The sequence below is a fragment of the Semicossyphus pulcher genome, unplaced genomic scaffold, assembly GCF_022749685.1.
Source record: "Semicossyphus pulcher isolate SPU_LCO1_2020_fin unplaced genomic scaffold, fSemPul1.0.p SCAF_14, whole genome shotgun sequence".
In the NCBI taxonomy this organism is placed as follows: Eukaryota; Metazoa; Chordata; class Actinopteri; order Labriformes; family Labridae; genus Semicossyphus; species Semicossyphus pulcher.
In genome coordinates this window covers 18,614,865-18,628,860 of record NW_027211648.1, presented here as the reverse complement: position 1 = coordinate 18,628,860, position 13,996 = coordinate 18,614,865, and the positions used below count along the sequence as shown (strand labels likewise).

Below are 13,996 nucleotides of genomic sequence, written 5' to 3'. Positions count from 1 at the left end.
TGTCAGCATTGTCACAGATATTTATTGGCTTGGCTTCATTTTACCGCCACGCATGACTTATTCTACTGATTTTCTTTGAGTTCAAAGCTGCAAACAGCAATAAAATGGTCTTATAATGTACGTCTTTATGTGCAAATAAATACATTTGTTTACTTCATTCAGCCATTTATATTCAGCCTGGATCAAAAGGTCAATCAATTAAACACTTTTATCTGCTTTTATGATATAATTTACTGAATCTGACATTTTAAACATTTTTAACATTAAATTGTGCGAAAAAAGATAATTTACTTTTATGCTTCATCTGTAAGCGACCAAATTGTATAAAATGATGTTCTCATTTTTTTTGTTTATTTGAATGTCATTATATTTATAAATGTTTTATTTATTTATATGTGAGCTATAAGTTATAAGTGCTGTATATTTTCTGTCTTATTTCAGGGTTATTTTATTTTTTAAGCCTGGCACTACGCAGGGGTTCTCAAACTTTTTGGGGCCAGGGACCCCTTATGGGGGAGAACCTTTTCCAAGGACCCCCTCATAATTGTAACACCAATTAAGCATATGCTTCTGCACTCTTAGATGCCATTAGAACTATTTTTATCGTAAAACTTATCAACCTAAAGACCTACAGACCTGTTTCATAGTGATAAACAGAAATACATTTGAATCATGTTAATACCACTTATATATACTTTAAAACAGAGGGTCATTTTATTCAAATAGCTTGTGGACTTAACTTGACAGAATTTATACTTTTCAAGTATTTGATCTTTAAAGCGTTCAGAAAATGACGGCAGGAACGGTTCGTTGCGACCTGAGTGAGTTGAGTGATTCATGACAGATTGAAGTGATGTGTCACAATCATATCCGTTTCTATTGGTCCAAAGCTAACGTGGGCGGGAGAAATGAACACGATATGCTTGTTTCATTGGCGCAAATGGTCCTCATCTGTTGACATGCAGTTTTTAATGATACAGCACTCAATTTATAATTTATTATCAATGTATTATAATTATTTTGCGGACCCCCAGGCTATGGTTCGCAGAACCCCAGGGGTCCTAGGACCCCACTATGAGAACCACTGACGTAGAGACATTATAATGGGGACAAAGATTTCTGCTGGATCACCAGGGACTATAAGGGTTTATTCAAATGTATGTGTCAGCGTCACTTGACTTAATGACCGAGCTAAAAAGGGCTTACAGTGACACAGAGAAGTCTTAAAGCACGGTTTCATTAAAATGAAAGCCCGGGTGCCGCATAAGTGATACTGCTTAATTGTTTGCATTTCAATTCAGTCTATTGTTTAGGATGACTCTGTAAGGATTACAGGGGTTATCTGGGTTCAGCCTATACAGCTGAAGCAAATGTAATTTCTAGTCAAAAGCCGTTGACATTTCCTCGTGACCTATAAATCCATTTTAATTCTGTGAGAGCGAGGCAACTAGAGGAGAAATTAAGGTTGTTTTATTCTTTTGTATGGAAGCCCATTTCTGCCCACAGAAGGAAAAAATCTAAAGTTAATCATAATAAAACCTTCATTCATGGAAAAGATCCCAAGCGGCGCCCAGTTAGTGATGCGTTTTCCATCACCCAGAAGTGGTTGGTTGGCCAGAGAGGGTGGGCGGAGCTAAGCGGCTGCTTTTCCGGTGTAGCGAGTAAACAGTAATCTACTATGGCTGAAAAAACAAAGAAAAGATCGATGACTACAGATACAACTTCAAAAGTAAGTGAAAATCCAAAGAAAAAGAAACAAATTTGACGCTCAGATGAAGCAAACAGTCTAAAAAGGAAAGTGACCATCAGTGAGGAAAATCAAGAGTTAAAACCGGAGCCAACCCGTGGACGTCACACATGCGACACTGTCTGGATATCTGGGAAGTGTGCTCCCGCAACTACCGTTTATCGCCATAGGTGCCGCTTAAGAGAACGAAACTGAGATCTTCGAGATTACCACTTTAATAAGTCAAACGTATTAGTTAAAATTAGTTAAAAATTATTATGAAAACAAGATTATTATGTCATAATTATGACACAAGAAATAAAAATACTGTCATAAAAAGTCAAAATGAGGAAGTAAATCACAATTTTTGATGTATTCATTAAAAGCTTTTGATATACTGGGCCAATATTCTGGGCTGGTGTGATATACAAGGTCAATATTATTTGATGGTATGGCTACATTTTAAGCCGCTGTGAGTGATTTTAATCATGACTTAGTATTTTATTATTCTTCTGTAGGAAACGGGCCTCCCTACTTTTATTCCCTAAGAAATTGTATTGCATATATTTTGCCCAAGTTGTATATATTTAGCTCTACGTGTACATTTTCTTTTCTTTATATTTCACATTTTTATTTCTTAGTACTGCTACTTTTATTTTGTATACATTTTTTTTATTATATTTTATGTCTTTTATATTTATTGCCCTTTTAAATGGAGAATCCAAGCAAAAGAATTTCACAGGATAGTACATGTATAACTGGAGTAACAATAAACATCTCAAATTGGTGTAATGATTTGCTGCTCTTCCCTCTCTATGCCTCATAGTTTTTAGTTCACCTTGATGCAGAATGTCTTCTGACTTCTAAGTGAGGTACAGGAGCGAGTTAGACAAGGAACTTTTTGTGAACTGGTGCATGTAAATACAAACTTTACAAATAGGTTAAGAGCTCCGACTGTAAAACATTGCCCTGAGTGTTCTTGTCCATCAAAGTAAGAGCGCGGGACAAAAGCTCTTCTCCGAGGGCCTGTCTAAAAAGCACATTAAGGAAAGGTAGCCTGCTTGTACCATCTGTCGCTGCAGAAAGAGAGCTATAGATTTTCTGTCTGAGGGGCTATCACAGTCACTGGCTGAGCTTTTAATAAGTCCTGCCAAATAGCCAGCAATAGCGGATGCATTATGATGTGGTTATGCTGTGTTATTATGATGTGAGTGCATCATGTTGCCCATCATTTATCACTAACTTTCAGTGCTAAGCCAACATTTAAAGTGGACAGTCTGGGAACTCACCAGTTGTGATGATCTTGGCTGGCAGTGTCACATTTCCAGTATGAGATTACAGTCTGTTCCTCCTGTGCTCCATGTGCATGTAGAGCAGCAGCACTCTGTGCCATAGTACATCAGGACGGTGAGTGACCTCCTGGGGATAACCGACTCCTGTTCTGCCCACAACCGCAAAGGGTGGATTTCACTTGCTAATGAGCCAACCACCTATCTTCAAACCATTCATCAAAGTCTGCTCTGCGAGCTGCCTGCGTGTGAAGTACATCCCATCATCACAGTAGATTAGGTTTACTCCCACTGCTTTAGTCAGCGGGCTTCTAGGTAATCTCGCCTGGACAATGATTAACATTTGGCCAGCTGAGTTTGCTCATCAGAATCTCAAGCCCGTTAAGTGTTGCAAAAGGAAACCCTGCAGTGAGGAAGAGAAATTAAGTCACATCATTAGAATAAGCAGCAATAATGGTGCATTAATGATTATTTAAATACAGTTGCTGTTTTAAGTTGTGCCTACCTGTGTCAACTCTTTAAACTGCAGCAACAGATAACAGCCAGCACTAAGTTGTTATGGCTTTCAATAAGTAAGCCAAGCAATGTTACGAGAAATACAATACATGTTTGCCCTCAAATGCCCCCTGCTGACGTGCGTTATACAAATCTACTTGTCTATAAAGAACAACAAAACAATTCTAGTAGCAATACGTTGTAACAAGTTTATTGAACATCAATGAAAAATGGCCTTGAAGGGACATTACACTCAGACTGAGACATTAAACCCAACCAAAGCCCTCTTTTGACTGCTGTTCAAAAAAAAAGAAAAAGACAAAACATGGCAGAACACTTAAAAAAAGACTTTTCTCAAGAACAATGCGATAAAGAACAATGGATGAATGGATTGAGAGTGAAAGTGTCACTAGTAGAGAAGAGACTTGAGCTGTCGTAGAAAAATGTGTTCAGTATTTACAAGGAGATCACATATACCATACATGAAGAAGTACCAGTTTTAGCACTGAAATCTGTGGTTTATGATGTTTGTTAAAAGTATAATCTCGAAGACTTTCATGTAAATAAATGTCTGTTAAGTCACTATCTTTTGCCGAATCTATCGCCATAATGGTGATTGAACCTATGGCACACTGATGAAAGCCTTTGCATTTGCAGTATATCGTATTATTATGGACTGGGTGTCTGTGGCGACATTCACCAAAAAAAAAAAATCACAAACAGCACCCAGTTAGCGACACGTTTTCCATCACCCAGCAGTGGTTGGTCTGCCAGAGAGGGTAGGCGGAGCAAAGTGGCAGCACTTTGTGCTTTCTGTAAGTGTTGCTAGTAAACAGTAACCTACTATGGCTGAACAAACAAAGAAAATGACGACAGACACAACTTAAAAAAACAAGTGAAAATCCAGAGAAAAAGAAACAAATTCGACGCTCAGATGAAGGCAAACAGTCTTAAAAGGAAAGCGAGGAATATCAAGAGTTACAATCATGACAAAGGGAGCCAGCTGTAGACGTAAATTGGGAAGCATGCTCCCATAATTACTGATTATCACCAGTGGGTGGTGCTCAAGAGCACAAAACTGAAATCTTCAAGATTATATCTTTAAAAAAACCTGTTAATGTTTAGCCTTTGCTATCTTCAGTTTGTGGTGTTATATCATGGATTGAAAAAAACTGTACAGGTAGTTCAACTATTTAGTGTGAATCCATCACTAACATACCGTGACTTCTCTTCAAAGGGTTTCTCAAAAGTTTCACCCATTTAGTCTTTTTTACACTTCTGACAACTTTTTATGATGAGAAATATATACAGGAGTACAACAAACAGCACACAGCAGTAGTTACATGAAATTAAAAATCCATAAAAAAGACCTATAAAGCAGTCTTCTTAGCACAGGTTTGAACCACTGGCACTAGCTTCATCCTTTTCTCCTCTGACCTCCTGCGACTCCTGTAGCTTCTTTTTGAAGTAGCGTTCAGCACGCAGCTCCTCGAAGCTGAACTCAGTGGCGCCACTAAGCAGCAGTTCTTTACAGTACATGCTCTGCTCCTGCAGTTTTCCTGATTCTGCTTCCTTCTGTTGCTGATGGTGCTCCTGTAGTCTCTTTAGAGGCGTCTCCTCTCTGCAGGGCTTACGAGAGGATAAAACTGTGTTCACTGCCGGGTTGATCTTACATGGAGTCCTGAGGGTGAGAAGAAAGACACCAGAACAAATCAATTAAATCTTAGAAGCATCACCCGAGAAGGACAAACTTAGACCACAAGCATAACTTCGAAAGATGCCAACCTACATGTGTTTTTATTTTTGACTAATAAACTGTCTAATGACAACCACCCAACAGATTTTTTTGTTTGATCACTTGTCTTTAAATTAAACTGACAATAAAAAGAAACAGACAAAAGCAGGACAACTCTTGTTTAGTCACTTACATTGTTGGAGGCTGGTCTGACTCCTCAACGAATGGTTGGAAGGTGGGTTTTGGAGGCGGTGGTGCCATTACAGTACGTCCAAATTTGGACTTCTGGGGAATCTAAAGTACACGCACATTAAAGTCATCACTGGGTTAGATTACACACAAAAACACCAAACACAACACCTGCTGATTTCATACCTTCACATCACACCATCTTTCTGGCCTCTGCTCGTTCTCCTTCGCCTTAGAAGTGGGAGGGGCCACCCAAGACTCCAACTTAGGTTCTGAAGGGCCAGCACTTTGAGCCCTGTTCTCATCAAAGATCACCAACTGACTGTTTGAAGCGTTGCCAAAGACGGGGGCGCCTTGTGACTGCAGGCCTCTGGAAACACCTGTTAAAAAAATCCATAAAACATACACATAGTAAGACACATTTTTATGATGTCATCTATATTTAAAGGTGCTGGAGCATTGGCAATATCAGCTTAAAATTTCACAATAGATTATATTTGTATATCCGTGTCCTTACTCCTGATTGCAGACCCAGCTCTGTTGACGGGGGCGACTGCCTTTTTCTTCCCTCTGTGTTTGAGGTCAGCTAGAGAAACTCTCTCAGCTTGTTTAGGCTCATCATCACTATCGTCCTCCTCCACGTTCATCATCACCTGTCGGGACACACGTGCCTGCAAAGCCCTTTGAATAACAACACAGAAATCAGTGATAGTGCAAATATTTTGCATTTTAAAACTGTATCACAAACTTTGCAGGACGAATCCATACTTGTGAAATTGCAGGAGCTTATCATGTGGCTCGGCACACTTCTTGAATCCCTCCTGGAAGACCAGGTCTGCTTTGCGGCAGTTGCCCTGATTCTCATATTCCTCAGACCAAGCGATGTAGAGGGATGCCTGTGTCACTCCTATCCCCTGCGCTTGCATGTACCTGTAAATGTCCAATGGCTCAGGACAGTTCTCAGCCTGTAGACACAAAACACATATGTACAGCACAAATTATTACCGCTACATTAGTTTGCCAAAGCTGCAAAATAGAGTCAGAGGTTTAAATATTAAACATACAAATTTAATCCAGAGGTCAACATAGCGTGGGTCATTGTGATATTTCTTTTCCTCTGTGAATCTGGTCACAACTCGCTCCAACAGTGTGGCGAGGTTGCTCTCCTTTCCCCCCTGAGGGAAGGTTTGCTCAGTCCACTTAATATATCTGTAAAACACAGAGCCAGGTGAGAATGAAAAATGAAAGCCCTGACATTAACAGCAGCACTACGGATACACTTTTTACAATTTACATATTTGACTTACCGATCCCAAACATCAAGTGGATCATCTCCATCATACATTCGCAGCTCAGACTCAAAAACCCTGGAGAAACAAAAGTCACAAAACCTCATCATCATGTTATAACCGATCAATATAAATTACCGTCAGTGTTTAAAAGAGCATCCATACTGTCTCTGCTGGTTGATGCCAGAGCTGAGCCCATCCTGTTGTTGACTGAGCGCCTGATGTAAGGCTGATATGGCTCTGCCCCGACGCAGTGGCTGGATGTTTTCTTTGCTTAGCTCCCATTCCACATCGCCTCCTTCTGCCATTGTGAAATTAAATCACTGGATACCTACAGACCAACAGACACACATACACATTTATTAAATATCTTCTTGCTTTAATCTGTACTGATGATCTATTCAACTAGACTGTGTATCAGGCAGAAAAGTGTGTCAATAGACATGACTCTACAAAACGTAGAGAACATATGACTCCTGTTTTAGCAAACCTGCACTGGTTACCAGTAAGTTTTAGAATTGATTATACGATTTTACTGATTGCTTATAAGGCACAGAAAGGTCTGGCCCCTGGCTATATTTCTGACTTTTTAACTTTTTAAGAGCCAACTCGCAGCTAAAGATCCTCTGGCAAGGCCCTTTTAATTGTCCCACAGTCCAGGCTCAGCACAAAAGGTGACTGTGCCTTCTCTGTCAGGGTGCCTGGTCTGTGGAAAAGCCTGCCAGAGGAAATTAAGCTAGCACAATCAGTTTCATCTTTTAAATATCTTCTTAAAACACACTTCTATAAACAGGCTTTTATGTAAATCATCTTTTAATTGCCTTTACCCTGATCTTATGTATTATTTTAACCACCATCTGTTTTTATCTCCGACTGATGGGTTTTTAGTTGGGCCTGTATACCTCACACGTAACCCATGACTTGTTTGTTTCTTTCAATTATTCTATTGTTGTTGTATTTGTTTTATGGAAAGCACTTTGGAAACTTTTAAAAAGGTGCTATACAAATAAAGTTATTATTATTATGACATAATAAAGTGAGAGATAAAATGTTCAAGCATTCTAAAGTAGCATTACTAGTAGAAATGACAATGCCATACTTTTACAATTTATACATTTATCTTGTCTTGCTTTGTGTTCCTATACTTTGACTCTAAGCTTATTACAGCCTTTTTAACATTGGATGTAAACGTAACGTTAACAACAAGTGTTACTTTATCATGTTCATGACCAAAGTAATTAAAATCATCACCTAGTATTTAATTTTTGGTGTGTTCAAACTGATAAAGAAACGAAAACATTTGGGTATGGTGTCATACAGCAACAGTGACAGAATATTAGCGTAAGGACGGTAACGGAAGTAAGCAATAACCATGACTATTAACATGAAAATGTAGTAGTATATAATATATGGCGCTAACAATATAGTTAACACAGCTACAAATGAAGATTTATTTGCTTTACTAACATAAGTCACGAACGTTAGTGGGTTATTCTTTTTCTTTCAAACGTTAATGGGAAAATGACGTGGGGGAGCTAACACACCAACTTGCTAACATTAGCATTAGCCTGAGAGTTCTTGCCGTTGTTCGCAATTTTATCAAAATGAACCTGCCACATGTAAATATACAATTGCTCTGTAGAAATTGTGGGTTTTCATACCGCTTACAAGCCTCCCTTCCCCCTTTTTCAGGTTACTACAGCTACAACGTTGTAGCCTAGTTGATTCAGAAACGCTGCTCGGTGGTCGGTTGTGTGTTTTGAACAAGGACCGCGATACGATTTGGAGAAAGCTGATTGGAGGAACCACAAACCGGAAGTTGTAGAAGGGCGTCACAACTCATCTTCCGGGATGCTTCCTGTTTTGACTGAAGCAGCGTTGAAAGGTTGAAATAGTAAGCTAGCTGCTATATTATTGTTTATATAGCCTGTTTTCTTTTTCATATTTACCCGCCAGAGCAATATCAAATTGTAAATGCTTTTTACATGACTCTTCACACGTGTCGGCATGGACAACCGTTGTTATAGTTGTACATCAAAGTTCAGTCTCTTCAAGAAGGAGGTAAGACCTTTCTGGTGAATATTACATATCTGTGCACTTTAGACATTTGAAGGATAGTTAACTGTGTAATTTACCTTTTATCATTTATTCACAACAGCTGGGTTGTAAGAACTGTGGCCGCGCCTTCTGCTCCAGCTGTTTGACTTTCAGTGCTGTGGTGCCTCGCTGTGGCAACACCCAGCAGAAGGTCTGCAAACAGTGCCATGGTAATCTAACAAGGTAAAGGTCAAACTACACAAAGAAAACGAATTCAATTAATAACTAGCATGTTTAAGTCATTTTGCTTTTCTGTATTTCTTCAATTTTAGCGGAGCATCTCCAAACAATGCTGGGAAATGGTCTCCTCCTGAAAATTACAAAAAGTCAGTATATGATGACATAAAAAATGATACTTGATACAGAAGCTCCATGATATCTAAAGTTCATATTGTTCCATAGACGTGTGGCTGCCCTTGAGGCCAAACAGCAGGGACAGTCGACACAGCCTCTTGCTCATGGAGGCAATAGAAATGGCAAAGGAGGCCTTATACCAACCAGAGGCCTGAGTAAAGAAGACCAGGCTATTGCTGAAAGACTTCAAAAGCTGAAAGAGGACACTAAGCCAAGTAATAGAATTAGATATTTAGCACTAACTTTTGAATGAAATCTGAAAAATACAACAGTCCCATAGTTTCTCTCGGCAAAAGCCATTGTAAGCTTTTTACCTCTTCTTCCAGAGTCTATCCCCTCTGAGAAAGAACTCGAGTCTCGCCTTGCTGCTCTGAAAGCTCCCAGCCAGCCAGTGCCTTCTCTAGGGGAGATGGAGGACCGCCTGGCTGTTCTACGGGGACAACCTCCACCATCTCAAGCTCCTCCATCCGTGAGTTAAGCATCTTTGTACGAGTTTGTAACGTATTGGGTATGGCTCTTTGGCAAGGCTATTAAGAAGCAGGCTAAATATACTGTATATATTGCTGTGATGACTCTCCGTTAAATGTACTTGTGTGTTTATATGTACAGGTGCACAAGCCTCCAGATAACAGGACTCAGACTGAGCAAGCCAATGATCTGATAACTCAGATGACAGATGAAGTCGCCATCGACAACCAGCAATCAAATCCTGAATGCAGTAAGATGTTACTCATCTCCCACATCCATTTAGTAATTATTGATTCAGTCATTACATAGTTTTATGCAGTCATGATATTTGTATCACAACACCAACATCTAACTTTGTTTAGCTATTATTCCCATAACATGTATACACCCATTAATCCGTCTGCAGGTGTAGATGGCCGTATGAATGATCTCAACAAGGGGGAGGGTGGAACATCGACTGAGAATTTAGAGGATAATGAAGAGTCGGTTAAGCAGCTCGAGGCTGAGAAGTCCCGTTTGTTGGAGGAGGCCATGGCGGAGCTGAGAAATGAGAGCCACTCCCAGGATCAGATCCTCGATATGGCCAAGAGGCTGGCACAGCTGAAGGGGCAGGACCCAGACAAAGGTACACCACACACAAAAATTGAACTTATCTGTGATCCTCATCCTTTATATCAGAATAGTCGGACAATATAATAAGTCCTGTCACTGTGTTTTTTATCATGTCATGTGTAGTTAAGATGGAGGACTTTCAGCATCCTGACAGTGAGGAGGAGACTGAGGAAGAAGCTGTGAGGAGAGTGTTAAAACAGGTTTGTGGCTTATCAAAATAATGGTCATACTGTAATGTAGATGTGCAAATCACACCTGTAAAGATGATTGGGAACTGATCGGGGCCAGTTCAGAAGTCCACAAGGGGCTGCTATTATGCCATTTTAATAATTTGTAAGTGTTTTATTTTGTGTTCCAGCTCTCTGAAGAGGCTGCATTGGATGAGGCCAGCGGCTACAACATACCTTTAGAGCAAAGTGGACCTAAGAACACAGAAAAGAAGAAAACCTCAAAGAAACCGGTGAAGAACAATCAGCATCAATACAAAAACATGATTATTTCTGTTCTAAGAGTGAATGATGTTTACTTATTTTTAATGTGATGTGTTTACAGACCCATGCTCCAGCACCAAAGAGTAGGATTTCACCGGCTGCTGTTGCACATCAGCCATCAGACAGTGATGAAGAAGAGCTTCCCTGGTGCTGCATCTGTAACCAGGACGCCACCCTTCGCTGTCACACATGCGATGGAGATCTATACTGCAACCGCTGCTTCAGGTGGGGTAACATGCAATAGTTTTAAAGCAGTGTAAACATTATCCTGGTTTCCCTTATCCTAGTAGAGCTTTTCATTGAACATCTTTGCTATGGTGAGAAAAATGTCTATGATTTGGAGTGCATACCATGACCCAGATAGATTGTAGGCATGCGGGTGCCATACTGTTAAGCAGCATGAATATAAAGTATTTAGTGTGATGAATTATCAATTCATTCTCCATTATCCCCCCCAGGGAAGGCCATGATAAATATGACAGGATGGAGCATCGCACCGCCAGCTACACCGCACCGAAGAAGAAGAGGAAGACATGATAGTGAGACTGTGCTGAAGGCGTTTGCTGTATCGGGATCTGGTCCGTTATTACTGTTAGACTTGTGCTTTAGACTTAAGTGACCTATTATTGTAACTAAAACAGTGTCTTAGAAGATTCAAATACTACATATCATCTGAATTAAGGCAGAACCAACCATTTTAACCCTGACTTATCTCATCAAGTCTCCTAAGTGGATACAAACATGCATCTTTGTAGGCCACAGGAAGAGCAGCATCTGCTTATTGTAACTAACAGACAACAAACATTTTTGGCAATGCAAACGCTAGAAGTAGAAATTACCTTTACTGTAACTAAAGAATAACATGTATAATATGAATAACATAGCTTCTATTTTTCTGTAGAGTATACAAATAGAAGACAGAAAATCTTGCAGCGTGTTGTTACTTTAGCAGAACTGCACAGCTCTGTCACGCAGAAAATAGGAAGCCGTTTTTTGATGCCACTTGTCCTACTTTCCAGAAGCAACAAAGGCCCATCTCAGACACACATTGCACTTGTCACCATTTGAATCTTTTTAAAAAATCTCGCACAGACAGCAGACGCATCATGAGCTCATCTGGGAGGATGTGCAATCCCAGACTACCGTCAGCTGTGCGCTGAAGGAGTACAGAGGAGTCTGTATAAAAGGATTACTGAGGGCTTTGTTTTCTTTTGGCAGCCGCTGCAGCCACTCTTGTAATCTATGTTTGGCTGCGAGTGTGACATGAGTATTGCCTTTCTTGTCCTTGTGTAATTTCATTATAAAGGATGCAGAAGTGTTAGGTGCTGTGTCACATCTCTGAGGGAACGCTGCATTTCTGTTGAGTGATATTTTTAAGCTTTTTTATTCCTCTGTGTTGGCGTCAGCTGTGGCAGGACACCTAATATCTTTGTGTTGTTTTTCCATCTGTCCGTCTGTCCCCCATCTTTCTATTAATGCAACACAATATCTCAGTAACATCTGGAGATATTATCTTCTACTAACTTTAGTAGTCAAAGGTCAAATTTAACTGGGACCTCGGAAAAAGTATTGTTGCTGGCTTAAGAATTCATATTCATATTAACCCTAACCCTAACCCTAATAGAATCAAATGATGAATGAAAGGCCAACTTCACTGTTACGACATAATGTCTTGAGAAACACATTTCTGGGCATTATCAAATCTTCTTCTTGTTAACACAATATCAGTCCCTCCAGGAAGTTGCGATTCAACAAATTCATACAAATTCCTTTGCAATCCCTGCAGATTTTATTAAAATATTGATCTTCATAGGTCTGCTATGTTGTATAAACATTGGAGTGTATCGTTTACTGTGCCTTTAATATCTCCAGAACGCTTCATGCTAGAGATTTGCTCTTGCTGTGAAGCAGACAGCTGATCGGTGTGATCGTCTCTCTTTGAAGAGCTACCTGATTCGGCCTTAAACTACAGTGTCTTTAATGAGACTCTAAACAGTGAATCCTTATAACAAATCCAATACTCAATGTCTTCTTGTGTTACTGTCTTCCATGTTGAAAACTGTGAGCCGTTCACTTAGCCACTTCCTGGTGCCTTTAACTCTCCACCAACCAGAGGCTCTGTTACTGATGTGAGTCAGTGTTTATCTCAAAGAGTGTTTGTACAGTGAGATAGTTATCACTGTCTCGTATCAGTAGTTGTATGCAAGCGTAGCACCTGAAGTAACAAGTACAGCAGCTTAAATATGATAAATAATGTGTAGATTCTTCTTTGGGCAGATGGATAGCATTGAAATAGGCATGTGCAGTGTGAAATTACTATTTCATGGTGTTTTCCTTTAGTTTTATTTAATGTTTTCACATTTTATTTGGCATTTTGACACGGAAATTGACTGGGAGTGATGGTTTTATTGTAGCGTTAGTTGCTCACAGTGACTGGCGCGTGTTGCACACAAAAAAAGCCTAAAAAAACATCACAACTTGCCTTGCAACTTTTTCACAAATCTGCAGCAGAATCAGGCATTGTAGGCCGCAACAATCACAGAAAGGCCCACGAAATCCTGGAGGGACTGCAACATCCCAGAAACACCTGCAGGGAATATTTTCAAATTTGGCACATAGGTCCACTTGGAGTCAGGGAAGAATATCTCAACAACGCTCAGAACATCTGGTTTATTTTTATGTTATTATCAATTTGAGGGAACTACGCAATAAGCATTCGATTAGCGTAGCATCCCCCCTACCCCTTATGTGTCTGTTTGCTCTGCTGTCATGTGCAGGGTCCTTTGACAATCACATGCTCTGCAGAGAAGCACAGAGAGAGAGAGAGAAAGACGAGCGAGAGAGTGACCGCCTCTGGTATTATGTCACTTCTATAAATGCTTGTGGTTCACCCTTACCTATTATTTGTGAGCCGACTTATGCTATTGTTTTGTTTTTAGAGTAATGTATTTTAATTATACAGATATATCTCATGTCCGGGCCACAGTTGCTCTCTCATACTGTAAAACACTGACGGTTGTAAAACGCAACTTACTTGGCAGAGTGGTGTGAGGCCATAACTGTAGTTTTTGATCACTGATATCATCACTTGACAAAAACGTCCCGGCTGGCAGGCCTTGTAGAAGTGTTTTCTTATAGTATGAATGGCCTTTGTGTCAGACAAGCATGAGTGAAAGTGGGGGCCAAACAAGTAAACGGCTCTAATGGAGCCCTCAGCTGAAAGACCCTCTGTGTGTAGAGAGACGGCCGGA

The 13,996-nt window shown here is 40.0% G+C and overlaps 2 protein-coding genes across 2 annotated transcripts; one reads left to right on the top strand and one right to left on the bottom strand.

Annotated features, from left to right (window-relative positions):
* Positions 1-3,799: 3,799 nt before the first annotated feature.
* On the bottom strand, positions 3,800-8,470 carry bub1bb (BUB1 mitotic checkpoint serine/threonine kinase Bb). The gene is made up of 9 exons (XM_069662337.1): positions 8,385-8,470; positions 6,889-7,054; positions 6,742-6,801; positions 6,499-6,643; positions 6,203-6,399; positions 5,952-6,115; positions 5,621-5,814; positions 5,439-5,539; positions 3,800-5,191 (listed from the first exon to the last, which is right to left on the bottom strand). Exons 2-9 carry the CDS (start codon positions 7,029-7,031, stop codon positions 4,897-4,899), a joined length of 1,299 nt encoding a protein of 432 aa, XP_069518438.1. The 5' UTR covers positions 7,032-7,054; positions 8,385-8,470; the 3' UTR covers positions 3,800-4,896.
* Positions 8,471-8,716: 246 nt separating this feature from the next.
* Positions 8,717-12,319, top strand: zfyve19 (zinc finger, FYVE domain containing 19). The gene is made up of 11 exons (XM_069662170.1): positions 8,717-8,784; positions 8,882-9,003; positions 9,093-9,146; positions 9,223-9,389; positions 9,501-9,643; positions 9,784-9,892; positions 10,049-10,267; positions 10,378-10,454; positions 10,613-10,714; positions 10,807-10,970; positions 11,204-12,319. The coding sequence occupies exons 1-11, from the start codon at positions 8,731-8,733 to the stop codon at positions 11,280-11,282; spliced, it is 1,290 nt and encodes a 429-aa protein (XP_069518271.1). The 5' UTR covers positions 8,717-8,730; the 3' UTR covers positions 11,283-12,319.
* Positions 12,320-13,996: the final 1,677 nt, after the last annotated feature.